Source organism: Drosophila kikkawai, unplaced genomic scaffold, assembly GCF_030179895.1.
Source record: "Drosophila kikkawai strain 14028-0561.14 unplaced genomic scaffold, DkikHiC1v2 scaffold_212, whole genome shotgun sequence".
Lineage (NCBI taxonomy): Eukaryota > Metazoa > Arthropoda > Insecta > Diptera > Drosophilidae > Drosophila > Drosophila kikkawai.
In genome coordinates, this window is record NW_027222550.1 from 14,823 (window position 1) to 40,451 (window position 25,629).

The window sequence follows — 25,629 nt, forward strand, 5'->3', positions numbered from 1 at the left end:
TTTTCTAAAAATTTATCGATCATTTGTATGGCAGCTATATGATATAGTCGTCCGATCCGGCCCGTTCCGACATATATAGCAGTGAGAGTATATAGAAGACTATATGCAAAGTTTCATTCAGATAGCTTTAAAACTGAGGGACTAGTTTGGGTAGAAACGGACAGACGGACGGACAGACGGACAGACGGACGGACAGACGGACGGGCAGACGGACGGGCAGACGGACATGGCTAGATCGACTCGGCTGTTAATGCTGATCAAGAATATATATACTTTATAGGGGCGGAAAGGTTTCCTTCACTGCGTTGCAAACTTCTGACTGAAATTATAATACCCTGCAAGGGTATAAAAACTGGGATGAAATCTGGGACAATGATCCCTTACCCTATCTAATAAAAGGGGACTATGGCAGATATGGCATTTCTCGTTTTTTTTTTTTTAATTCTTCTTCCTCATCCACAGACATTTGGATGGGAACTTCTTTTGAAATATAATTTGAATAACTACATTTTAAATTTGCAATAAGTGAATTTACAAAATTTTGCCCTGCTTCTAAGGTCGTTTCAATTTCAAACTTACTTAGACTATCATCATACGCACACCTTATATAGTATGCATATGCTATAGGCACATGTGTATTTATTTTAAAGAGTTTTGGACTAATAGCCTTCTCATCAGGCTGCAGTATAGCTTCAAAGTCAGCATATACTGAGAATGGCACCATAACCTCCTTATGAATATTTGTGTAGCGGATGGTGGCGTTCTGCGGATGGGCCAGTCTGGAAACTATTTTGCTACACACTTCAGAATGACGTATAGCGGCTTCCTTAGTTAAGGAATAGTTCAGGCATCTATTGCAGAACCACTGCTTTCTTCCGCCTTTTCCCATCTGACAGGCAACCAAACTAAAACAATGAATAAAAAAAAAGAAGCTATTAGCTAAAATCCCCTAACGTTTAACCATATATAAAGGCGAACAGAAAATTTTAAAAAAGGCAAACAGAAAATTTAAAAAAAGGGACAGAATAAAAAAAATATATATATATATATACAAAAATAAAAATAGAATAATAAAAATATATTTAAAATAGGAAAATAATAAATTTGGAAAATAATAAAAATAATAAATTATACTCACCCTGAAAGATTTGTTATCCATGTGTAGTGCGCTTTATTTCCTTCCTCCAAAAGCAGCATATTTATGTGGCGGGGTTTCACCTCAGGTGGGTAAAAAATGGGACCGTAAATTTGTCGATCACCATATCCAAAAACAGATACGCTCAGCTCCAGGTTTTTTTTCATAAAATCCGTGATATGTCGGGGGTTGAGAGGGAACTCAAATCCACTGAAATCCAATTGGTACCCGTTTTGGAGGGTGATAACATCATCCTCAATGGTAACCCTATACCCGCTGCATCTGCTCCGTTTGGCTGGTTTGTTCATGATTGCCGCAATTATCGTCCACTTGAAACAAAACTCATCGTTCAAGTTTTATACATTTACAATGGACTTTTTCGAATGTAGTGCCTTAGGTAGCTCGATAAATGATGATCCTCTTATTGGTGAATATTGGTTCACGTTCATCTCAAGCCGAGCGATGTGGACCAATGTCCATCCACTATCCCTCTCTTGGAACTCATCCATTTTACCAATTATTTTCTCCATGTGGTCTTCATATTCATTGTTAATGTCTGAGTGCATGGAGAGAATTGTCATTTTCAATTGAAATGACTTCATCTCCAAGTTTCGATGTAAAGGCAAAAGCAAAACCTGAAAATCGGCAATAGGTCCTGTCACACACACTCCAATACTTTGTCGTTGTGTAGGGGAATATGTGAGTCGCTGTTGATTTGTCAGGAATAAGGCGAATAGATAGCACGGCTTACGGTGAATAAAGAGACTAACTCGTGATCTTAATTGTACTTAATGATGAACAACTCGATTATAGAATATTAATGGATACAGATATATGTGTGTTATTTGATTAATACGTTTGCGAAATGTCGTTCTCGCGGAGCTGGCGTTGCTTGTCGTTCTCGTTCTCCAACTCTTCGCCAACTAACTCCGAGATGCCAGACCGTTGCTGTCTAATGGTTCTCCATCGGAACCGGATCGTGACACTCGTGACAGTCCTTTTGTTGTTTTTAACCAGTTGTTTGGCATGCAAGTCTATCAGACTTGCCATAAGCCAAGCTTTTAAGCTTTTACGTATGGTGACGTGGGCTTTTTTGGAGCGAATCTCCCCTTTGGTTTATTTTGTTTTGTAACATCGACCTATTTTTGTTTAGCATTCGTAATTGCAGGACTTGAGGTCATAGCCGGCTTCGATTTTATAAAAATCAAAGACTCGGCTTTTGTTAAAAACAACAAAAAGAACTTGTCAATAGACAAGCAGCAGCTGTGGTGACGATCGTTTCGTTGGAGCTACCCAACTCATCAGACCACTTGCTGACTATTGCTAATTTTCTTGGTACTTTACCTTCAATCTTAGCTTAGACTCGTTGGGAATCGTAAGTTTCGATGTAAAGGCAAAAGCAAACCCTGAAAATCGGCAATAGTTCCTTTTGTTGTTTTTAACCAGTTGTTTGGCATGCAAGTCTATCAGACTTGCCATAAGCCAAGCTTTAAAGCTTTTACGTATGGTGACGTGGGCTTTTTTGGGGCGAATCTCCCCTTTGGTTTAGTTTGTTTTGTAACATCGACCTATTTTTGTTTAGCATTCGTAATTTCAGGACTTAAGGTCATAGCCGGCTTCGATTTTTTAAAAATCAAAGACTCGGCTTTTGTTAAAAACAACAAAAAAGCCCACGTCACCATACGTAAAAGCTTTAAAGCTTGGCTTATGGAAAGTCTGATAGACATGCATGCCAAACAACTGGATAAAAACAAAAAACAAGAAAGGAAGCTAACTTCGGCACGCCGAAGTTTGTATACCCTTGCAGATATTATTTCATTACATTTCACCTATACTTATTATGTTTACAGTTTGACAGTTACAGTTTTACATTCACACTTTTACATTTTCTCTACATCTACCGATCGCTCCTATGGCCGCTATATGATATACTTGTCCGATTTTCATGAAATTTATACCAAAATTCTAGAATAATAAAATAAGCTTACATCTCAGAGTAGATGAAAATACGTTGAAAAACAACGAAGTTATAATTTGTTTCCTATTAATTTCCCGATCGTTTCTATGGCAGCTATAAGATATAGTCGTCCTATTTTCATAAAATTTTTACCAAAATTCAGAAATAATATAAAATAGTTATATCTAAAAAATGGTGCAAAAATGTTAAAAAAACAGCAAAGTTATAATTTTTGTTCTAAAAATTCATCGAACATTTGTATGGCAGCTATATGATATAGTCGTCCGATCCGGCCCGTTCCGACATATATAGCAGTGAGAGTATATAGAAGACTATATGCAAAGTTTCATTTAGATAGCTTTAAAACTGAGGGACTAGTTTGGGTAGAAACGGACAGACGGACGGACAGACGGACAGACGGACGGACAGACGGACAGACGGACATGGCTAGATCGACTCGGCTGTTGATGCCGATCAAGAATATATATACTTTATAGGGTCGGAAAGGTCTCCTTCACTGCGTTGCAAACTTCTGACTGAAATTATAATACCCTACAAGGGTATAAAAAAGCCGAGTCTTTGATTTTTATAAAATCGAAGCCGGCTATGACCTCAAGTCCTGCAATTACGAATGTTATTTTTTTATTTTTTTTGATTTGGTCAATAGCACAACACAGCACTATTTACATTATTCAGTTCACTTTCACTTTGCTTTTTTTTCAGTTCTTTTTTTTCAGTTTCTTTATTTTGTTATATTATTTTTTAAACACTTGGTCGAGTTTTCACTTTACAAAAAATTTATTATTGGAGACCGAGAGAAATTTTCGAGACGAAAAAAAATATCTTAACGCGAGCGAATGTTTTTTTAAACTAAAACCATTTCCCGAAATGCAGAAAGCACCCCATTTCCTTATTTCTATGAATGTGCGTGAGAAAGTCTTAAGGGGGAATGTTTAAATTCTTATGTGTTCTTCAAATTTCTCTTTTTGTTCGCATCCCTTTTCTATTAGAAAGGTTAGCTCCCCGAAATTATGCTAATTTAAGGTAACATCCACATATGTAACACATAGGATGGTGGGGTTGAAACACTTAAGATCGTTCACCCGTACACACAACTCTTTGTTACAAAAGGTGTGGGAAAGTCATAAGGATATTTAGGGTACATTTTTTCGTTTCCTAGAAAATGTGTCTTTTAGTTCACATGCTTTCTCTATTAATTTTAACATCTGCGATCATCCACCCTGACATGCACACAAGTCTTTCTTTCATGCGGTGTGGGAAAGTCTTAAAGATATTTTGGGATATATTCAAATTTCTTCGATTCCTTTCACATGCTTTCTTTATTAATTTAAACATTTACGATCGCCCACCCTTTCCCACGGAATACCTTCTCACTATTAAGGGGGTGATATTCATATGCACACATCTATAACCTTCTACATCATCTACTCCCCACTTATGTACATAACTAGAAAATACCTTCAAATTATACAACAAAATATATCATTACATGTTTAGCCAAGTTAATTGAATCTACTTTCCATCAATTAAAACACAAAAGCAGGCCTGGGTAGACACGAGCCACACACACGATCTTAAAAATTCATAGATCAACAGGTCTCACAACAACCCTCGCTGTTCATACCTAGAAATTTCTTGGCACAAGCTACACACTAGCATGAGAACATTTCCCATCCACCACCACCACACGAGTCGGCCAGGTACAAACCGTTTAGGCACAAGCCACACGATCTTACAAATTCATAGATCAACAGGTAAGCAAGTCTCACAACAACCTCACAACAACCCTCGCTGTGCATACCTAGAAATTTCATGGCACAAGCATGAGAACTCACCCCATCTACCACCACACGATCTCACAAATTCTCACGCATGACAACAGAAACAAAACCGTTACAAGGTATTACACGTTTAGACAAGTTAAAAAACTGGGGTGACTTACACTACACACCTGCTATCCTAATTGAAACACATTAACACAAGCCGGATACGCACAATAACTAACCCTAATAAATTCCTACGCATTATGCCTCATCCCTCCCTCCTTCACAAAATCTCACAAATTTCTTATGTCTCATCCCTCCATCCTGCACAAAATCCCACAAATTCCCATGCTTAAACACACACCTTATCCCTTTAACCCCTCCCAATCAGTTTCTCATGCTTAACAACACACAAAAGTGCACATGATCATGCATGCATAAAATAGTGAGGGGGAGGATCTTACCCTAAACCCCTTCCCCCTAATAATTAATTGATTTTTTATGCTCATTAGGACACCTGCACCCATGATACAATCATAGTAGGTAGTCTATTCGGCAGTCAAAGCACTCGGGTTTTGCTTCAGTGCTCGTTCGGCTTTTGTGTTGAAAGGTTGGCTACGGACAATTTTTTTTACAAATTAACCCTTGTGCAACATGATTTTTTGCCACGTGTGCCGTAAACACGTCGATGGCGTGAAATTTATTAGGGCACCAAAATGTCTAGAAAAACGAGCGGTATGGGAGTAATCGTTGGGGTGCAAGCTAGGAGATTACTCCAAAATTTATGAAACGCATTTTCGAGAAATGCACTGGAAATTGACGCCAAATAGAGGGCATCAATTAAAAAAAAGGCGTTTGAACGAAGATGCTGTTCCACAAATAACTCCGGAACTCGACTTTCCAAAAACATTTTATTTTAAGATTAGAATATATTTTAGGATTAACAACTTGAACAAAATACTGTCAACACAAAAACAAAAACAACGACTCATTTCCAACTCTAAACTGTTAAAAATTAAATTATAAAAAAAATTCAACTCTTTTTATTTTAAAAAGAAACTTAAAGCCCCATACTCCACATACGGGTTAATCAACACATCCTAATGTCGTTTCGCTCGCACTTACTAGATTAGACCCTCTCACTCGCACTCATTGCTATGATTGTAGAGGGACCGAAATTTTCCGAGTTGACTACCTACTATGATTGTATCATGCCTGCACCCCCTCGTGCGCAGTCATGCGTGACTAATGACACCCCCCCCCCCCACCCCCTGTGCAGTCATGCGTAGCTGGCCCAGAATCAGCAATACCCTTCTACTTGCCGCCCTTGGCACCCCTGCGCACCGGCCGCATCGGGCCACAGGCACTCCCTCCGGAAGTCGCCCACCAAAATGGCGATGACGAGAAGGAGGTGCACTGTACCGACCACGTTGGACCGCGTCCATCATCTTCAAGGGGTATGCCGCCCTTGGCACACCTGCGCACCGGCCTCATCGGGCCACAAGCACTCCGGAAGTCGCCCACCATAAGGGAGGGCGATGACGAGGAGGAAGTACCCCTTAACGACCGCTTCGGTCTCCGTCCGCCACCTTCGAGGGACATGCCGCCCCTAACGCTCATAAACACCAGCCCCATCGGGCCACAGCTTCTCACGGAAGTGGTCGTCATCAACGACGACAACGAGGAGGAGGTGCACCCAGACGGCAGCTTTGGACCCCTTCGGGTCAATCTGACCCCGCCGCTACGACGTGAGTCTCCACTCGGAGACCACTTCCCCGGCACCAACGCCGAGGACACCTGGGACCAAGTCGACTCCTTGCCAGACGACTGGTTCAATTCCGACCACCTGGTGGAGGACACCTTGGGCGACTTATTCAGCACCTTCGACACCCTGGACGAGGCAGCCATGGAGGACGCCGACGGCTTCATGCCGAATGACCCTTCTCACGGGGAACCCACCTGGGAAGAGTCTTCGTCGATCGCTACAACCGACGAGGACAAGTCTAGCCAGGACAGAGACCTGTCCAACGCCCGACGATCACCGCCCCCGCATTCGTCGCCGTCCATCGCCACTCCAGGGTTGGTCACCGTCCACCGCCACTCGTGCCAGATCTCCGCCGCCCTCGTATGCGGAAATCTTTGGCCCGGGACCGCTGCTCGCTGTTCCACCATTGTGGAACTGGCAGCAGAGGAGGCACGACGGAGAGCGGAGGACCTCAGCGCAGAACTGGGTAACCCGCCGGTTGCTTAGCAGCAGGTCAGTTGCCCACCACCACCGAGCGCGACGTAGGAGCGCGCCATGGGCAGGCAGCCCAACCAGCTCGCCCGACGGGGAGGCCTCGATAGACATCGACGAAGGGGCCCACACCCCTTCCCGCTGGGTACTTGCCCCATCGATGTACGTTCTGTTGTTGACGGCCTAAGCATGAGGAGTGACTTTAGATACTCTCTCTACTGTTGCAAAACGTACAAAGAGCTACAGTAGCAGTATGAGGTGTACGAACGCTTGGGCGAGAGGCCGTTCAAGCCGAACGATGGGGAGTGGACGTCGAACAAAAGGAAGCAGCACGAATTCAATGACAGGAAGAGTTTACTGCTTCAATTGTGGGTCTGCAGATCATCTTCGCAAGGATTGCAAGGCTGCCGTGAAATGCTTCAGATGTAACGAGGAGGGCCACATGTCAGGGGATTGCCCTGGATCAGCTGCAGATGTTCAAGTTGTAAGCAGTGCAAATCGCATGAAAAAGGTGACCATCAACGACGTGGAAGTAGAGTGCCTGGTAGATACGGGAGCCGACGTAACTATTTTGCGCGAGTATGTCTTTGAAAAAATACCCAATGTCATCTTGAGGAGATGTGCGTCGAATCTGCGTGGGCTTGGAAAGAGGATTACGTGCCCAGTTGGCTACTTTTTGGCTGAGGTTGCAGTAGATCAGGAGTTGACGACATACAACTTTGTTGTAGTGAAGGATGCGGACATTAAGTATGATGCGCTGCTGGGTTTCGATTTCATCTCGAAGTTCGAATTTTCGATGTCAGCCGATGGATACAAGTTTTCTTCCCCGCTAGAGGAGAACGCTTGTGAGAAGCCAAATCAGTATGATAAAGAAGTGTCGCAGCTGATCAAGAACTACAAGGCCGTGAATACAGTCGCAGAAGTCCCAGTCAAGATGCGGAAGAAGGTGCTGAAGAAGCTGCCAACAGATGGATATATAAGAATCCTTGGCTATGAGGGAGTTACCAAGAAGCTGGAACAACCCAAGAGTGTTTGGCGGAGACGCCGCGAAGAGCAAAAGCAGGTTGTTGCCAGCAACCACAAGCTGCGCGAGTTGCGCCAAACCCAGATTGATGGCACCAAGAAGGAGAAGTCACTAGCTAAGAAGGAGTGCCAGCTGCTGCAGAAGAAGTCGACCCATGATGAGATCTTCGCCCACCGCCAGGAGTTGGCCTACATGAAGAAATGTGAGTCCCAAAAGTTCGACATAGAGGATCGAAGAATTATAAAAAAGAGGCAGGAAAGTTGGAGGGTCGCTGTTGATTTGTCAGGAATAAGGCGAATAGATAGCACGGCTTACGGTGAATAAAGAGACTAACTCGTGATCTTAATTGTACTTTAATGATGAACAACTCGATTATAGAATATTAATGGATACAGATATATGTGTGTTATTTGATTAATACGTTTGCGAAATGTCGTTCTCGCGGAGCTGGCGTTGCTTGTCGTTCTCGTTCTCCAACTCTTCGCCAACTAACTCCGAGATGCCAGACCGTTGCTGTCTAATGGTTCTCCATCGGAACCGGATCGTGACACTCGTGACAGTCCTTTTGTTGTTTTTAACCAGTTGTTTGGCATGCAAGTCTATCAGACTTGCCATAAGCCAAGCTTTAAAGCTTTTACGTATGGTGACGTGGGCTTTTTTGGAGCGAATCTCCCCTTTGGTTTATTTTGTTTTGTAACATCGACCTATTTTTGTTTAGCATTCGTAATTGCAGGACTTGAGGTCATAGCCGGCTTCGATTTTATAAAAATCAAAGACTCGGCTTTTGTTAAAAACAACAAAAAGAACTTGTCAATAGACAAGCAGCAGCTGTGGTGACGATCGTTTCGTTGGAGCTACCCAACTCATCAGACCACTTGCTGACTATTGCTAATTTTCTTGGTACTTTACCTTCAATCTTAGCTTAGACTCGTTGGGAATCGTAAGTTTCGATGTAAAGGCAAAAGCAAACCCTGAAAATCGGCAATAGTTCCTTTTGTTGTTTTTAACCAGTTGTTTGGCATGCAAGTCTATCAGACTTGCCATAAGCCAAGCTTTAAAGCTTTTACGTATGGTGACGTGGGCTTTTTTGGGGCGAATCTCCCCTTTGGTTTAGTTTGTTTTGTAACATCGACCTATTTTTGTTTAGCATTCGTAATTTCAGGACTTAAGGTCATAGCCGGCTTCGATTTTTTAAAAATCAAAGACTCGGCTTTTGTTAAAAACAACAAAAAAGCCCACGTCACCATACGTAAAAGCTTTAAAGCTTGGCTTATGGAAAGTCTGATAGACTTGCATGCCAAACCACTGGATAAAAACAAAAAACAAGAAAGGAAGCTAACTTCGGCACGCCGAAGTTTGTATACCCTTGCAGATATTATTTCATTACATTTCACCTATACTTATTATGTTTACAGTTTGACAGTTACAGTTTTACATTCACACTTTTACATTTTCTCTACATCTACCGATCGCTCCTATGGCCGCTATATGATATACTTGTCCGATTTTCATGAAATTTATACCAAAATTCTAGAATAATAAAATAAGCTTACATCTCAGAGTAGATGAAAATACGTTGAAAAACAACGAAGTTATAATTTGTTTCCTATTAATTTCCCGATCGTTTCTATGGCAGCTATAAGATATAGTCGTCCTATTTTCATAAAATTTTTACCAAAATTCAGAAATAATATAAAATAGTTATATCTAAAAAATGGTGCAAAAATGTTGAAAAACAGCAAAGTTATAATTTTTTTTCTAAAAATTCATCGAACATTTGTATGGCAGCTATATGATATAGTCGTCCGATCCGGCCCGTTCCGACATATGTAGCAGTGAGAGTATATAGAAAGTTTCATTTAGATAGCTTTAAAACTGAGGGACTAGTTTGGGTAGAAACGGACAGACGGACGGACAGACGGCCAGACGGACAGACGGACAGACGGACAGACGGACGGACAGACGGACATGGCTAGATCGACTCGGCTGTTGATGCTGATCATGAATATATATACTTTATAGGGTCGGAAAGGTCTCCTTCACTGCGTTGCAAACTTCTGACTGAAATTATAATACCCTGCAAGGGTATAAAAAAGCCGAGTCTTTGATTTTTATAAAATCGAAGCCGGCTATGACCTCAAGTCCTGCAATTACGAATGTTATTTTTTTATTTTTTTTGATTTGGTCAATAGCACAACACAGCACTATTTACATTATTCAGTTCACTTTCACTTTGCTTTTTTTTCAGTTCTCTTTTTTCAGTTTCTTTATTTTGTTATATTATTTTTTAAACACTTGGTCGAGTTTTCACTTTACAAAAAATTTATTATTGGAGACCGAGAGAAATTTTCGAGACGAAAAAAAATATCTTAACGCGAGCGAATGTTTTTTTAAACTAAAACCATTTCCCGAAATGCAGAAAGCACCCCATTTCCTTATTTCTATGAATGTGCGTGAGAAAGTCTTAAGGGGGAATGTTTAAATTCTTATGTGTTCTTCAAATTTCTCTTTTTGTTCGCATCCCTTTTCTATTAGAAAGGTTAGCTCCCCGAAATTATGCTAATTTAAGGTAACATCCACATATGTAACACATAGGATGGTGGGGTTGAAACACTTAAGATCGTTCACCCTTACACACAACTCTTTGTTACAAAAGGTGTGGGAAAGTCATAAGGATATTTAGGGTACATTTTTTCGTTTCCTAGAAAATGTGTCTTTTAGTTCACATGCTTTCTCTATTAATTTTAACATCTGCGATCATCCACCCTGACATGCACACAAGTCTTTCTTTCATGCGGTGTGGGAAAGTCTTAAAGATATTTTGGGATATATTCAAATTTCTTCGATTCCTTTCACATGCTTTCTTTATTAATTTAAACATTTACGATCGCCCACCCTTTCCCACGGAATACCTTCTCACTATTAAGGGGGTGATATTCATATGCACACATCTATAACCTTCTACATCATCTACTCCCCACTTATGTACATAACTAGAAAATACCTTCAAATTATACAACAAAATATATCATTACATGTTTAGCCAAGTTAATTGAATGTACTTTCCACCAATTAAAACACAAAAGCAGGCCTGGGTAGACACGAGCCACACACACGATCTTAAAAATTCATAGATCAACAGGTCTCACAACAACCCTCGCTGTTCATACCTAGAAATTTCTTGGCACAAGCTACACACTAGCATGAGAACATTTCCCATCCACCACCACCACACGAGTCGGCCAGGTACAAACCGTTTAGGCACAAGCCACACGATCTTACAAATTCATAGATCAACAGGTAAGCAAGTCTCACAACAACCTCACAACAACCCTCGCTGTGCATACCTAGAAATTTCATGGCACAAGCATGAGAACTCACCCCATCTACCACCACACGATCTCACAAATTCTCACGCATGACAACAGAAACAAAACCGTTACAAGGTATTACACGTTTAGACAAGTTAAAAAACTGGGGTGACTTACACTACACCCCTGCTATCCTAATTGAAACACATTAACACAAGCCGGATACGCACAATAACTAACCCTAATAAATTCCTACGCATTATGCCTCATCCCTCCCTCCTTCACAAAATCTCACAAATTTCTTATGTCTCATCCCTCCATCCTTCACAAAATCCCACAAATTCCCATGCTTGAACACACATACCTTATCCCTTTAACCCCTCCCAATCAGTTTCTCATGCTTAACAACACACAAAAGTGCACATGATCATGCATGCATAAAATAGTGAGGGGGAGGATCTTACCCTAAACCCCTTCCCCCTAATAATTAATTGATTTTTTATGCTCATTAGGACACCTGCACCCCCTCGTGCGCAGTCATGCGTGACTAATGACCCCCCCCCCCCCCCCCCCCCTGTGCAGTCATGCGTAGCTGGCCCAGAATCAGCAATACCCTTCTACTTGCCGCCCTTGGCACCCCTGCGCACCGGCCGCATCGGGCCACAGGCACTCCCTCCGGAAGTCGCCCACCAAAATGGCGATGACGAGAAGGAGGTGCACTGTACCGACCACGTTGGACCGCGTCCATCATCTTCAAGGGGTATGCCGCCCTTGGCACACCTGCGCACCGGCCTCATCGGGCCACAAGCACTCCGGAAGTCGCCCACCATAAGGGAGGGCGATGACGAGGAGGAAGTACCCCTTAACGACCGCTTCGGTCTCCGTCCGCCACCTTCGAGGGACATGCCGCCCCTAACGCTCATAAACACCAGCCCCATCGGGCCACAGCTTCTCACGGAAGTGGTCGTCATCAACGACGACAACGAGGAGGAGGTGCACCCAGACGGCAGCTTTGGACCCCTTCGGGTCAATCTGACCCCGCCGCTACGACGTGAGTCTCCACTCGGAGACCACTTCCCCGGCACCAACGCCGAGGACACCTGGGACCAAGTCGACTCCTTGCCAGACGACTGGTTCAATTCCGACCACCTGGTGGAGGACACCTTGGGCGACTTATTCAGCACCTTCGACACCCTGGACGAGGCAGCCATGGAGGACGCCGACGGCTTCATGCCGAATGACCCTTCTCACGGGGAACCCACCTGGGAAGAGTCTTCGTCGATCGCTACAACCGACGAGGACAAGTCTAGCCAGGACAGAGACCTGTCCAACGCCCGACGATCACCGCCCCCGCATTCGTCGCCGTCCATCGCCACTCCAGGGTTGGTCACCGTCCACCGCCACTCGTGCCAGATCTCCGCCGCCCTCGTATGCGGAAATCTTTGGCCCGGGACCGCTGCTCGCTGTTCCACCATTGTGGAACTGGCAGCAGAGGAGGCACGACGGAGAGCGGAGGACCTCAGCGCAGAACTGGGTAACCCGCCGGTTGCTTAGCAGCAGGTCAGTTGCCCACCACCACCGAGCGCGACGTAGGAGCGCGCCATGGGCAGGCAGCCCAACCAGCTCGTCCGACGGGGAGGCCTCGATAGACATCGACGAAGGGGCCCACACCCCTTCCCGCTGGGTACTTGCCCCATCGATGTACGTTCTGTTGTTGACGGCCTAAGCATGAGGAGTGACTTTAGATACTCTCTCTACTGTTGCAAAACGTACAAAGAGCTACAGTAGCAGTATGAGGTGTACGAACGCTTGGGCGAGAGGCCGTTCAAGCCGAACGATGGGGAGTGGACGTCGAACAAAAGGAAGCAGCACGAATTCAATGACAGGAAGAGTTTACTGCTTCAATTGTGGGTCTGCAGATCATCTTCGCAAGGATTGCAAGGCTGCCGTGAAATGCTTCAGATGTAACGAGGAGGGCCACATGTCAGGGGATTGCCCTGGATCAGCTGCAGATGTTCAAGTTGTAAGCAGTGCAAATCGCATGAAAAAGGTGACCATCAACGACGTGGAAGTAGAGTGCCTGGTAGATACGGGAGCCGACGTAACTATTTTGCGCGAGTATGTCTTTGAAAAAATACCCAATGTCATCTTGAGGAGATGTGCGTCGAATCTGCGTGGGCTTGGAAAGAGGATGACGTGCCCAGTTGGCTACTTTTTGGCTGAGGTTGCAGTAGATCAGGAGTTGACGACATACAACTTTGTTGTAGTGAAGGATGCGGACATTAAGTATGATGCGCTGCTGGGTTTCGATTTCATCTCGAAGTTCGAATTTTCGATGTCAGCCGATGGATACAAGTTTTCTTCCCCGCTAGAGGAGAACGCTTGTGAGAAGCCAAATCAGTATGATAAAGAAGTGTCGCAGCTGATCAAGAACTACAAGGCCGTGAATACAGTCGCAGAAGTCCCAGTCAAGATGCGGAAGAAGGTGCTGAAGAAGCTGCCAACAGATGGATATATAAGAATCCTTGGCTATGAGGGAGTTACCAAGAAGCTGGAACAACCCAAGAGTGTTTGGCGGAGACGCCGCGAAGAGCAAAAGCAGGTTGTTGCCAGCAACCACAAGCTGCGCGAGTTGCGCCAAACCCAGATTGATGGCACCAAGAAGGAGAAGTCACTAGCTAAGAAGGAGTGCCAGCTGCTGCAGAAGAAGTCGACCCATGATGAGATCTTCGCCCACCGCCAGGAGTTGGCCTACATGAAGAAATGTGAGTCCCAAAAGTTCGACATAGAGGATCGAAGAATTATAAAAAAGAGGCAGGAAAGTTGGAGGGTCGCTGTTGATTTGTCAGGAATAAGGCGAATAGATAGCACGGCTTACGGTGAATAAAGAGACTAACTCGTGATCTTAATTGTACTTTAATGATGAACAACTCGATTATAGAATATTAATGGATACAGATATATGTGTGTTATTTGATTAATACGTTTGCGAAATGTCGTTCTCGCGGAGCTGGCGTTGCTTGTCGTTCTCGTTCTCCAACTCTTCGCCAACTAACTCCGAGATGCCAGACCGTTGCTGTCTAATGGTTCTCCATCGGAACCGGATCGTGACACTCGTGACAGTCCTTTTGTTGTTTTTAACCAGTTGTTTGGCATGCAAGTCTATCAGACTTGCCATAAGCCAAGCTTTAAAGCTTTTACGTATGGTGACGTGGGCTTTTTTGGAGCGAATCTCCCCTTTGGTTTATTTTGTTTTGTAACATCGACCTATTTTTGTTTAGCATTCGTAATTGCAGGACTTGAGGTCATAGCCGGCTTCGATTTTATAAAAATCAAAGACTCGGCTTTTGTTAAAAACAACAAAAAGAACTTGTCAATAGACAAGCAGCAGCTGTGGTGACGATCGTTTCGTTGGAGCTACCCAACTCATCAGACCACTTGCTGACTATTGCTAATTTTCTTGGTACTTTACCTTCAATCTTAGCTTAGACTCGTTGGGAATCGTAAGTTTCGATGTAAAGGCAAAAGCAAACCCTGAAAATCGGCAATAGTTCCTTTTGTTGTTTTTAACCAGTTGTTTGGCATGCAAGTCTATCAGACTTGCCATAAGCCAAGCTTTAAAGCTTTTACGTATGGTGACGTGGGCTTTTTTGGGGCGAATCTCCCCTTTGGTTTAGTTTGTTTTGTAACATCGACCTATTTTTGTTTAGCATTCGTAATTTCAGGACTTAAGGTCATAGCCGGCTTCGATTTTTTAAAAATCAAAGACTCGGCTTTTGTTAAAAACAACAAAAAAGCCCACGTCACCATACGTAAAAGCTTTAAAGCTTGGCTTATGGAAAGTCTGATAGACTTGCATGCCAAACCACTGGATAAAAACAAAAAACAAGAAAGGAAGCTAACTTCGGCACGCCGAAGTTTGTATACCCTTGCAGATATTATTTCATTACATTTCACCTATACTTATTATGTTTACAGTTTGAAAGTTACAGTTTTACATTCACACTTTTACATTTTCTCTACATCTACCGATCGCTCCTATGGCCGCTATATGATATACTTGTCCGATTTTCATGAAATTTATACCAAAATTCTAGAATAATAAAATAAGCTTACATCTCAGAGTAGATGAAAATACGTTGAAAAACAACGAAGTTATAATTTGTTTCCTATTAATTTCCCGATCGTTTCTATGGCAGCTATAAGATATAGTCGTCCTATTTTCATAAAATTTTTACCAAAATTCAGAAATAATATAAAATAGTTATATCTAAAAAATGGTGCAAAAATGTTGAAAAACAGCAAAGTTATAATTTTTTTTCTAAAAATTCATCGAACATTTGTATGGCAGCTATATGATATAGTCGTCCGATCCGGCCCGTTCCGACATATGTAGCAGTGAGAGTATATAGAAAGTTTCATTTAGATAGCTTTAAAACTGAGGGACTAGTTTGGGTAGAAACGGACAGACGGACGGACAGACGGCCAGACGGACAGACGGACAGACGGACGGACAGACGGACAGACGGACATGGCTAGATCGACTCGGCTGTTGATGCTGATCATGAATATATATACTTTATAGGGTCGGAAAGGTCTCCTTCACTGCGTTGCAAACTTCTGACTGAAATTATAATACCCTGCAAGGGTATAAAAAAGCCGAGTCTTTGATTTTTATAAAATCGAAGCCGGCTATGACCTCAAGTCCTGCAATTACGAATGTTATTTTTTTATTTTTTTTGATTTGGTCAATAGCACAACACAGCACTATTTACATTATTCAGTTCACTTTCACTTTGCTTTTTTTTCAGTTCTCTTTTTTCAGTTTCTTTATTTTGTTATATTATTTTTTAAACACTTGGTCGAGTTTTCACTTTACAAAAAATTTATTATTGGAGACCGAGAGAAATTTTCGAGACGAAAAAAAATATCTTAACGCGAGCGAATGTTTTTTTAAACTAAAACCATTTCCCGAAATGCAGAAAGTACCCCATTTCCTTATTTCTATGAATGTGCGTGAGAAAGTCTTAAGGGGGAATGTTTAAATTCTTATGTGTTCTTCAAATTTCTCTTTTTGTTCGCATCCCTTTTCTATTAGAAAGGTTAGCTCCCCGAAATTATGCTAATTTAAGGTAACATCCACATATGTAACACATAGGATGGTGGGGTTGAAACACTTAAGATCGTTCACCCTTACACACAACTCTTTGTTACAAAAGGTGTGGGAAAGTCATAAGGATATTTAGGGTACATTTTTTCGTTTCCTAGAAAATGTGTCTTTTAGTTCACATGCTTTCTCTATTAATTTTAACATCTGCGATCATCCACCCTGACATGCACACAAGTCTTTCTTTCATGCGGTGTGGGAAAGTCTTAAAGATATTTTGGGATATATTCAAATTTCTTCGATTCCTTTCACATGCTTTCTTTATTAATTTAAACATTTACGATCGCCCACCCTTTCCCACGGAATACCTTCTCACTATTAAGGGGGTGATATTCATATGCACACATCTATAACCTTCTACATCATCTACTCCCCACTTATGTACATAACTAGAAAATACCTTCAAATTATACAACAAAATATATCATTACATGTTTAGCCAAGTTAATTGAATCTACTTTCCACCAATAAAACACAAAAGCAGGCCTGGGTAGACACGAGCCACACACACGATCTTAAAAATTCATAGATCAACAGGTCTCACAACAACCCTCGCTGTTCATACCTAGAAATTTCTTGGCACAAGCTACACACAAGCATGAGAACATTTCCCATCCACCACCACCACACGAGTCGGCCAGGTACAAACCGTTTAGGCACAAGCCACACGATCTTACAAATTCATAGATCAACAGGTAAGCAAGTCTCACAACAACCTCACAACAACCCTCGCTGTGCATACCTAGAAATTTCATGGCACAAGCATGAGAACTCACCCCATCTACCACCACACGATCTCACAAATTCTCACGCATGACAACAGAAACAAAACCGTTACAAGGTATTACACGTTTAGACAAGTTAAAAAACTGGGGTGACTTACACTACACACCTGCTATCCTAATTGAAACACATTAACACAAGCCGGATACGCACAATAACTAACCATAATAAATTCCTACGCATTATGCCTCATCCCTCCCTCCTTCACAAATTCTCACAAATTTCTTATGTCTCATCCCTCCATCCTTCACAAAATCCCACAAATTCCCATGCTTGAACACACACACCTTATCCCTTTAACCCCTCCCAATCAGTTTCTCATGCTTAACAACACACAAAAGTGCACATGATCATGCATGCATAAAATAGTGAGGGGGAGGATCTTACCCTAAACCCCTTCCCCCTAATAATTAATTGATTTTTTATGCTCATTAGGACACCTGCACCCCCTCGTGCGCAGTCATGCGTGACTAATGACCCCCCCCCCACCCCCTGTGCAGTCATGCGTAGCTGGCCCAGAATCAGCAATACCCTTCTACTTGCCGCCCTTGGCACCCCTGCGCACCGGCCGCATCGGGCCACAGGCACTCCCTCCGGAAGTCGCCCACCAAAATGGCGATGACGAGAAGGAGGTGCACTGTACCGACCACGTTGGACCGCGTCCATCATCTTCAAGGGGTATGCCGCCCTTGGCACACCTGCGCACCGGCCTCATCGGGCCACAAGCACTCCGGAAGTCGCCCACCATAAGGGATGGCGATGACGAGGAGGAAGTACCCCTTAACGACCGCTTCGGTCTCCGTCCGCCACCTTCGAGGGACATGCCGCCCCTAACGCTCATAAACACCAGCCCCATCGGGCCACAGCTTCTCACGGAAGTGGTCGTCATCAACGACGACAACGAGGAGGAGGTGCACCCAGACGGCAGCTTTGGACCCCTTCGGGTCAATCTGACCCCGCCGCTACGACGTGAGTCTCCACTCGGAGACCACTTCCCCGGCACCAACGCCGAGGACACCTGGGACCAAGTCGACTCCTTGCCAGACGACTGGTTCAATTCCGACCACCTGGTGGAGGACACCTTGGGCGACTTATTCAGCACCTTCGACACCCTGGACGAGGCAGCCATGGAGGACGCCGACGGCTTCATGCCGAATGACCCTTCTCACGGGGAACCCACCTGGGAAGAGTCTTCGTCGATCGCTACAACCGACGAGGACAAGTCTAGCCAGGACAGAGACCTGTCCAACGCCCGACGATCACCGCCCCCGCATTCGTCGCCGTCCATCGCCACTCCAGGGTTGGTCACCGTCCACCGCCACTCGTGCCAGATCTCCGCCGCCCTCGTATGCGGAAATCTTTGGCCCGGGACCGCTGCTCGCTGTTCCACCATTGTGGAACTGGCAGCAGAGGAGGCACGACGGAGAGCGGAGGACCTCAGCGCAGAACTGGGTAACCCGCCGGTTGCTTAGCAGCAGGTCAGTTGCCCACCACCACCGAGCGCGACGTAGGAGCGCGCCATGGGCAGGCAGCCCAACCAGCTCGTCCGACGGGGAGGCCTCGATAGACATCGACGAAGGGGCCCACACCCCTTCCCGCTGGGTACCTGCCCCATCGATGTACGTTCTGTAATCCGTTATGCTGTTGACGGCCTAAGCATGAGGAGTGACTTTAGATACTCTCTCTACTGTTGCAAAACGTACAAAGAGCTACAGTAGCAGTATGAGGTGTACGAACGCTTGGGCGAGAGGCCGTTCAAGCCGAACGATGGGGAGTGGACGTCGAACAAAAGGAAGCAGCACGAATTCAATGACAGGAAGAGTTTACTGCTTCAATTGTGGGTCTGCAGATCATCTTCGCAAGGATTGCAAGGCTGCCGTGAAATGCTTCAGATGTAACGAGGAGGGCCACATGTCAGGGGATTGCCCTGGATCAGCTGCAGATGTTCAAGTTGTAAGCAGTGCAAATCGCATGAAAAAGGTGACCATCAACGACGTGGAAGTAGAGTGCCTGGTAGATACGGGAGCCGACGCAACTATTTTGCGCGAGTATGTCTTTGAAAAAATACCCAATGTCATCTTGAGGAGATGTGCGTCGAATCTGCGTGGGCTTGGAAAGAGGATGACGTGCCCAGTTGGCTACTTTTTGGCTGAGGTTGCAGTAGATCAGGAGTTGACGACATACAACTTTGTTGTAGTGAAGGATGCGGACATTAAGTATGATGCGCTGCTGGGTTTCGATTTCATCTCGAAGTTCGAATTTTCGATGTCAGCCGATGGAGACAACTGTCGACCAACCAGCACGCCTACACGAAGGGGAAATCAGTGGAGACGGCACTACATTCGTTGGTAGCCACCATTCAGAGAGCCCTAAACAATAAGGAGTATGCACTTAAAGTGTTCGTGGACATATCCGGGGCATTAAACAACGTAGGCACGGACGCAATAATGGATCGCCTAGAAGCGACCAACTCGTACCCCGCTATCAACTTGTGGATAAAAAATCTTCTAAGTTGCCGGCGGGTACAATCAGATTGGGGCACTGCTTCCATGGTGAGAGGAGCGCACAGAAGCACGCCGCAAGGTGGGGTTCTGTCGCCCCTCCTATGGAATCTGGTGGTAGACGACCTAATCAAGAGATTCGAGAGGAAAGCACCAAAGATAACAGCTTATGCGGATGACATAAGCATAATTATCTCGGGAGTCTGTCCATCGACCCTCAGCTCGATCATGGAAACAACACTCAGGGAGATATGTAAGTGGGCGGAGAAGGTAGGACTCAATATCAATGCGGATAAGACGGACCTTATTCTCTTCACCAAGAGATACAAGGTGCCGCAATGGATCCCCCCGAAAATTAACAATACCAGGCTGACCCCGAAAACACAAGTCAAATACCTCGGCATATAGGTGGAGGAGTGATTCCGCAACCTGCAGAATATCAAAAATCATGTGCAAAGAACACAACGAGAAACGTACCCACTACGTGTTGCATCTTCCGCGGAAGGACTGCAGAATGTTAGTGGGTATTCTTACAGGTCACTGCCTGTCTGCTGCACATGCAGTCAAGCTGGGTATTACCGACAACGCCAAATGCCGGAAATGTGATGAATCCGAGGCAATCGAAACCTTGGAGCATCTCATTTGCAAATGTCCGGCCCTAACGAGGGCAAGAATGAGATACCTAGGCTCACCAGTTCTGGCATCACTAGAAGATGCCTCCAGGAGGAATCCAGGCAAACTCCTTGCCTTTGCAAAAACACCTTGAAATTCAAGTATCTCGAAACCCGCATAAATAGTCCCTAGGTCCATCCAGGAGTTTACCCGGATAGCTATGGGCCATATTGGCCTATGTGTGGCCCCTCGAGGGCCGTCCGGTCTAACCTAACCTAACCTATCTAAGGCTCGAGCACGGAGATGGAACGTTCTACGCCTCGCTGTTGGCCGCAAAATCAAAGATTACCCCTACTAAACCCCTAACCATACCAATAACGGAGCTGAGTGGTGCAGTGCTATCCGTCAAGTTGGTGAAATGGCTTACAAGGGCTAGATGGCTAAATGACCTTCCCATCCAGACCTTTTATTGGACGGATGCCACGATTCTTCTTCATTGGCTGCACGGGGACGTAAATAGAAGGAAGATGTTTGTCGCCAACAGGGTCTTCATTTTGGACCACTCGTCGCCATCGCAATGGAGACATGTAAGTACTAGCGAGAATCCAGCGGACTGTGCGACAAGAGGGCTTCCTCCGAGCGAGCTGAAGGACTTTGATTTGTGGTAGCGAGGTCCGGAGTGGCTTACACGCAGGACAGGTGACTGGCCTTCGACGGAGATCGGGCAGGTCGACATAAACGATGCCGCGCTGGAGGTAAAGGCAGACAAGGTACGCCTTCATCTTGCAGCTCTGCAACCATCGTTGGTTGAGAGGTTTTCCAGTTTCAGCCAGGCTGTGAGAGTCACAGCATTTATAATTCCGTTCAAAAGCAATGCTATTAGCAAAGGAGAGAGGTGTACCGGACCCCTAATCATTGAGGAGCTCGACTATGCTTTACTCGCCACCGTGCGCATCGTTCAAAGGGAGTCCTTCGCATCTGAGCTGGCCACATTGAGGAATTCTAAACGGCTGCCCTCCAGAAGCAAACTTCAGAGTTTGTCACCGACCGTTGTGGAGGGAATCTTACCAGTGAGGGGGCGATTGCGCCATTCGGGGCTACCATACGAAAGTCGGCATCCGATAATCCTGCCAAGTTCTCATATTTTTACAGAGCTAGTAATACGGTATTGGCATGCTTTGACTCTGCGCGGAGGTGCGCAGCTGACCTTGTTCCACGCTCGCCAGCGGTTCTGGATACTGACAGGGAGACAAGCAGTTCGAAGGGTGCTACAGAAGTGCGTGAGGTGCTTTCGCACCCGGCCAACCACCTCGACTCAGCTCATGGGAGACCTGCCGCTACACAGGGTCAACCCCCTTAACCGACCGTTCCTGGCGACGGGAGTTGACTACACAGGCGCTATAGAGCTGAAGGCAGCGCGCTTGAGAGGAACAAGCTTCTACAAGGGATACATCGCCGTTTTTATTTGTCTTGCGACGAAGGCTGTACACTTGGAGGCGGTGACGGGTCTCACCACGGAGCATTTCTTACTGGCTCTTGACCGGTTCACCGGGCGACGAGGGATGGTTCAACATTTATACAGTGACAGCGGAACAAACTATATCGGCGCGGATAATCTAATGAAGGCATTATTCGGAAGGCTGCAGGAGGATTACGAGAAGCTCATAGCCCAAAGCTCGCTGCGCAGCGTGCCACTTGGCATTTTAATCCACCTCAATCGCCCAACTTTGGCGGGCTGTGGGAGGCCAATGTGAAGTCGGTGAAGCATTACCTTAAGAGGGTCATTGCCGATCGACGGCTTACCTATGAGGAGTTATCTACGGTGCTCATACGCATAGAAGCATGCCTCGCGCCCGCTGTGCCCTCTCACAGCCGATGCTGACGATCTAGAGGTGCTCACGCCGGCTCATTTTCGAATTGGAGACTTCATGTTGGCGCCTCCGGAGTATAGACTGCAGTCCAAGTCCTTCGCAGAGCAGTTTCTTAGCCAGCAGTTAATGATCCGTCATTTCTGGAAGGCTTGGAGTCGAAACTGGCTAGCTCATCTGCAGCAGAGACCGAAGTGGTGTCATGAGGCTGAAGGTTTGCAGCTGAACGACTTTGTCATCATCAAGGATGACCGATTTCCGCCGTCACAATGGCTGTTAGGACGGGTCGTCGAGTTACACCCAGGGACGGATGCGTAAGTCCGTGTGGTAACGCTTAAAACCAAACAAGGCCAATTAAAACGATCAGTATCGAAGCTGTGTACACTGCCAATCCGTTCTTAAGCGCTCTCATGTACACCTCAATCATAATGAATTATTTCTTGCGTACACTTGTCTCGTTTCTCCATTCTAGATTCTGCCCCGCCTACTACTCCAAGAATGGACTGGACACGCGGAGAGGTCTAGCAGTGGCGGGCGGCCAGTTTTGCTGCGTGTCCCACTGTGCGGGAGAGTGACGGTCAGCCGATCGCTCGCTCGTCTCCGGACAGTGCATACGATGCGGGAAGAAGAAAATGGAAGAGAGGGGAAAAGTCAGTCTGATTTTGCAAACGCCGCTGAACGCACGACGCCGGTCTGACGTCTTATCTATTGCGAATACACACCCATCTGTACATACATATACATATCGTTTAAAGTAAGGCAGTGAATAATAATAATTATAACGTTGGAAATTATCCCGACCTTTGTTTGCTCTTGCCTGGGAACCCCTCCTACAATGACCTCTTGTTAGTTACATACATACAAGGGGACACAACTATACAGGGACCATTTTGTAGTTCTTGGTGATTTTAACATCCCAGGAGCTATTTGGTCTCTTGATAATTCTACTAATACAATTCTTACCACAACACATCATGATTTTGTTGCTGGCTTTTTTGACATTTCGCTGTCCCAAGTCAACCATGTTCGAAATTCCTTAGAGCGCTTGCTTGATCTTTGGTTTGTCTCTGATCCGGCAAGACTTAGTTTAGCTGACGCAACCCGAAGATCCCTATCATCCTACTTTCGTTGACCCGCCCCAAAAATAGAAAATCAAATCTGTATGCTAAATATCAACGTACTGGTTCTCCAACTGTCCTATCTAAATATTTATCAGCTCGATCTACTTTTACCGTACATAACGCGCAGTGCTACAATAATTATTTGACTCGTTGCAGGTCCCAGTTTTCTGAGGACCTAAAGCAGTTTTATAATTTTGTTAAATCTAAACGTAAACCCATTACCTTCTTCGCTCTCTTTTGATAATACAACAGTAGATAATGATCAGGCAATAGCCGATCTTTTTGCTCAGTTTTTTCAAACCACTTACTCCAACTTAATAGACCCAAATCAGGCTTATTCTTACATCATTCCCAAATCGAACCAAATCTCCAGTCCTACCCTAAACGAAAGCTCTCTTCTTTTAGATCTTCATCGTGTTAAGCCAGTTTTTTTACCAGGTCCCGACGGAATACCAGGCTGTGTACTTAGGAATTGTGCCGAAGCCCTGTGCAATCCCCTTCTCAAATTGTCTACCTTATCCTTAGAAACCTCCCACTTTCCCCTTATTTGGAAGGAATCATTCGTTATTCCTCTCCACAAAAAAGGTAGCAAATTGGAGGCCAACAATTACAGAGGAATCTCTAAATTGTCGGCCATCCCTAAACTGTTCGAAAATGTTATTACTCCTCATCTGCAGCACCTGTGTAGGTCAATTATTTCTCTATGTCAACATGGTTTTATTAGGCGAAGATCAATTACAACCAATCTTTTGGAGCTTACTTCCTTTATTATAAAAGGCTACCGAAATAACTTTCAGACAGATATAATCTATACTGATTTCAGTAATGCATTTGACTCTGTTAACCATTCTCTTCCTGTTCGGAAACTCGATTTAATGGGATTTCCGATTGATCTTCTTAATTGGATCTCATGTTATCTAAATGGCAGCTCGCAAAAGGTCCATTTTAAAAATAAACTCTCTAATGTTCTCTAATGGTCGCCTAGAAGCGACCAACTCGTCCCCCGCTATCAACTTGTGGATAAAAATCTTCTAAGTTGCCGGCGGGTACAATCAGATTGGGGCACCGCTTCCATGGTGAGAGGAGCGCACAGAGGCACGCCGCAAGGTGGGGTTCTGTCGCCCCTCCTATGGAATCTGGTGGTAGACGACCTAATCAAGAGATTCGAGAGGAAAGCACCAAAGATAACAGCTTATGCGGATGACATAAGCATAATTATTTCGGGAGTCTGTCCATCGACCCTCAGCTCGATCATGGAAACAACGCTCAGGGAGATATGTGAGTGGGCGGAGAAGGTAGGACACAATATCAATGCGGATAAGACGGACCTTATTCTCTTCACCAAGAGATACAAAGTGCCGCAATGGATCCCCCCGAAAATTAACAACACCAGGCTGACCCCGAAAACACAAGTCAAACACCTCGGCATTGTACTTGACAGCAAGCTGACGTGGAGAGCAAATGTATTAGAGAGGATAAACAAGGCCACCATAGCGCTATATGCATCCAAGAAGATGCTTAGCAGCACATGGGGCCTCTCACCCGCTCTAATTCATTGGGTCTACATATCGGTGGTGCGTCCTACTCTGCTGTATGGATTCTTAGTGTGGTGGCAAGCCACGGAGAAGAAAACGTATAATAAGCTTATGGAGAGAACCCAGCGGCAGGCACTGCTCTGCATATCAGGGGCGCTGAGGTCAACCCCCACCAAAGCACTCGAAACCATAATCGGTATATATCCCCTAGATATCCAAGCGCAACTGACAGCAGGAAAGGCGGCACAACGTCTGGTTGCATCAGGAAACGGGTCTCTACAAGGTTTCGGGCACAGTTCAATTGGTCGACACATGAGCAGTACATCTGACTACATGATACCCAGAACGTGCCCGGATGTAAACACAACAGTATTCAAGGAAAAAAATAACTGGAAGTCAGGCCAGGACTCTGCTCAACACCTCATTATATACACCGACGGCTCCAAGATGGAAGGAGAAGTTGGAGCATATACTGTTCAGACCCTGAAATGAGGCTGTCGTACAAGCTACCAAGCTACTGCAGTATATTCCAGGCGGAAGTATTCGCCATCAGGAAAGCAGCAGAGCTTGCGCAGAGCATAAACCGTCCACATGA

General features: G+C 44.9%; 1 protein-coding gene across 1 annotated transcript; it reads left to right on the forward strand.

Annotated features, from left to right (window-relative positions):
• Positions 1-22,110: 22,110 nt before the first annotated feature.
• On the forward strand, positions 22,111-23,063 carry LOC138929473 (uncharacterized). Its single transcript, XM_070288913.1, has 2 exons — positions 22,111-22,692; positions 22,851-23,063. The coding sequence occupies exons 1-2, from the start codon at positions 22,439-22,441 to the stop codon at positions 22,951-22,953; spliced, it is 357 nt and encodes a 118-aa protein (XP_070145014.1). The 5' UTR covers positions 22,111-22,438; the 3' UTR covers positions 22,954-23,063.
• Positions 23,064-25,629: the final 2,566 nt, after the last annotated feature.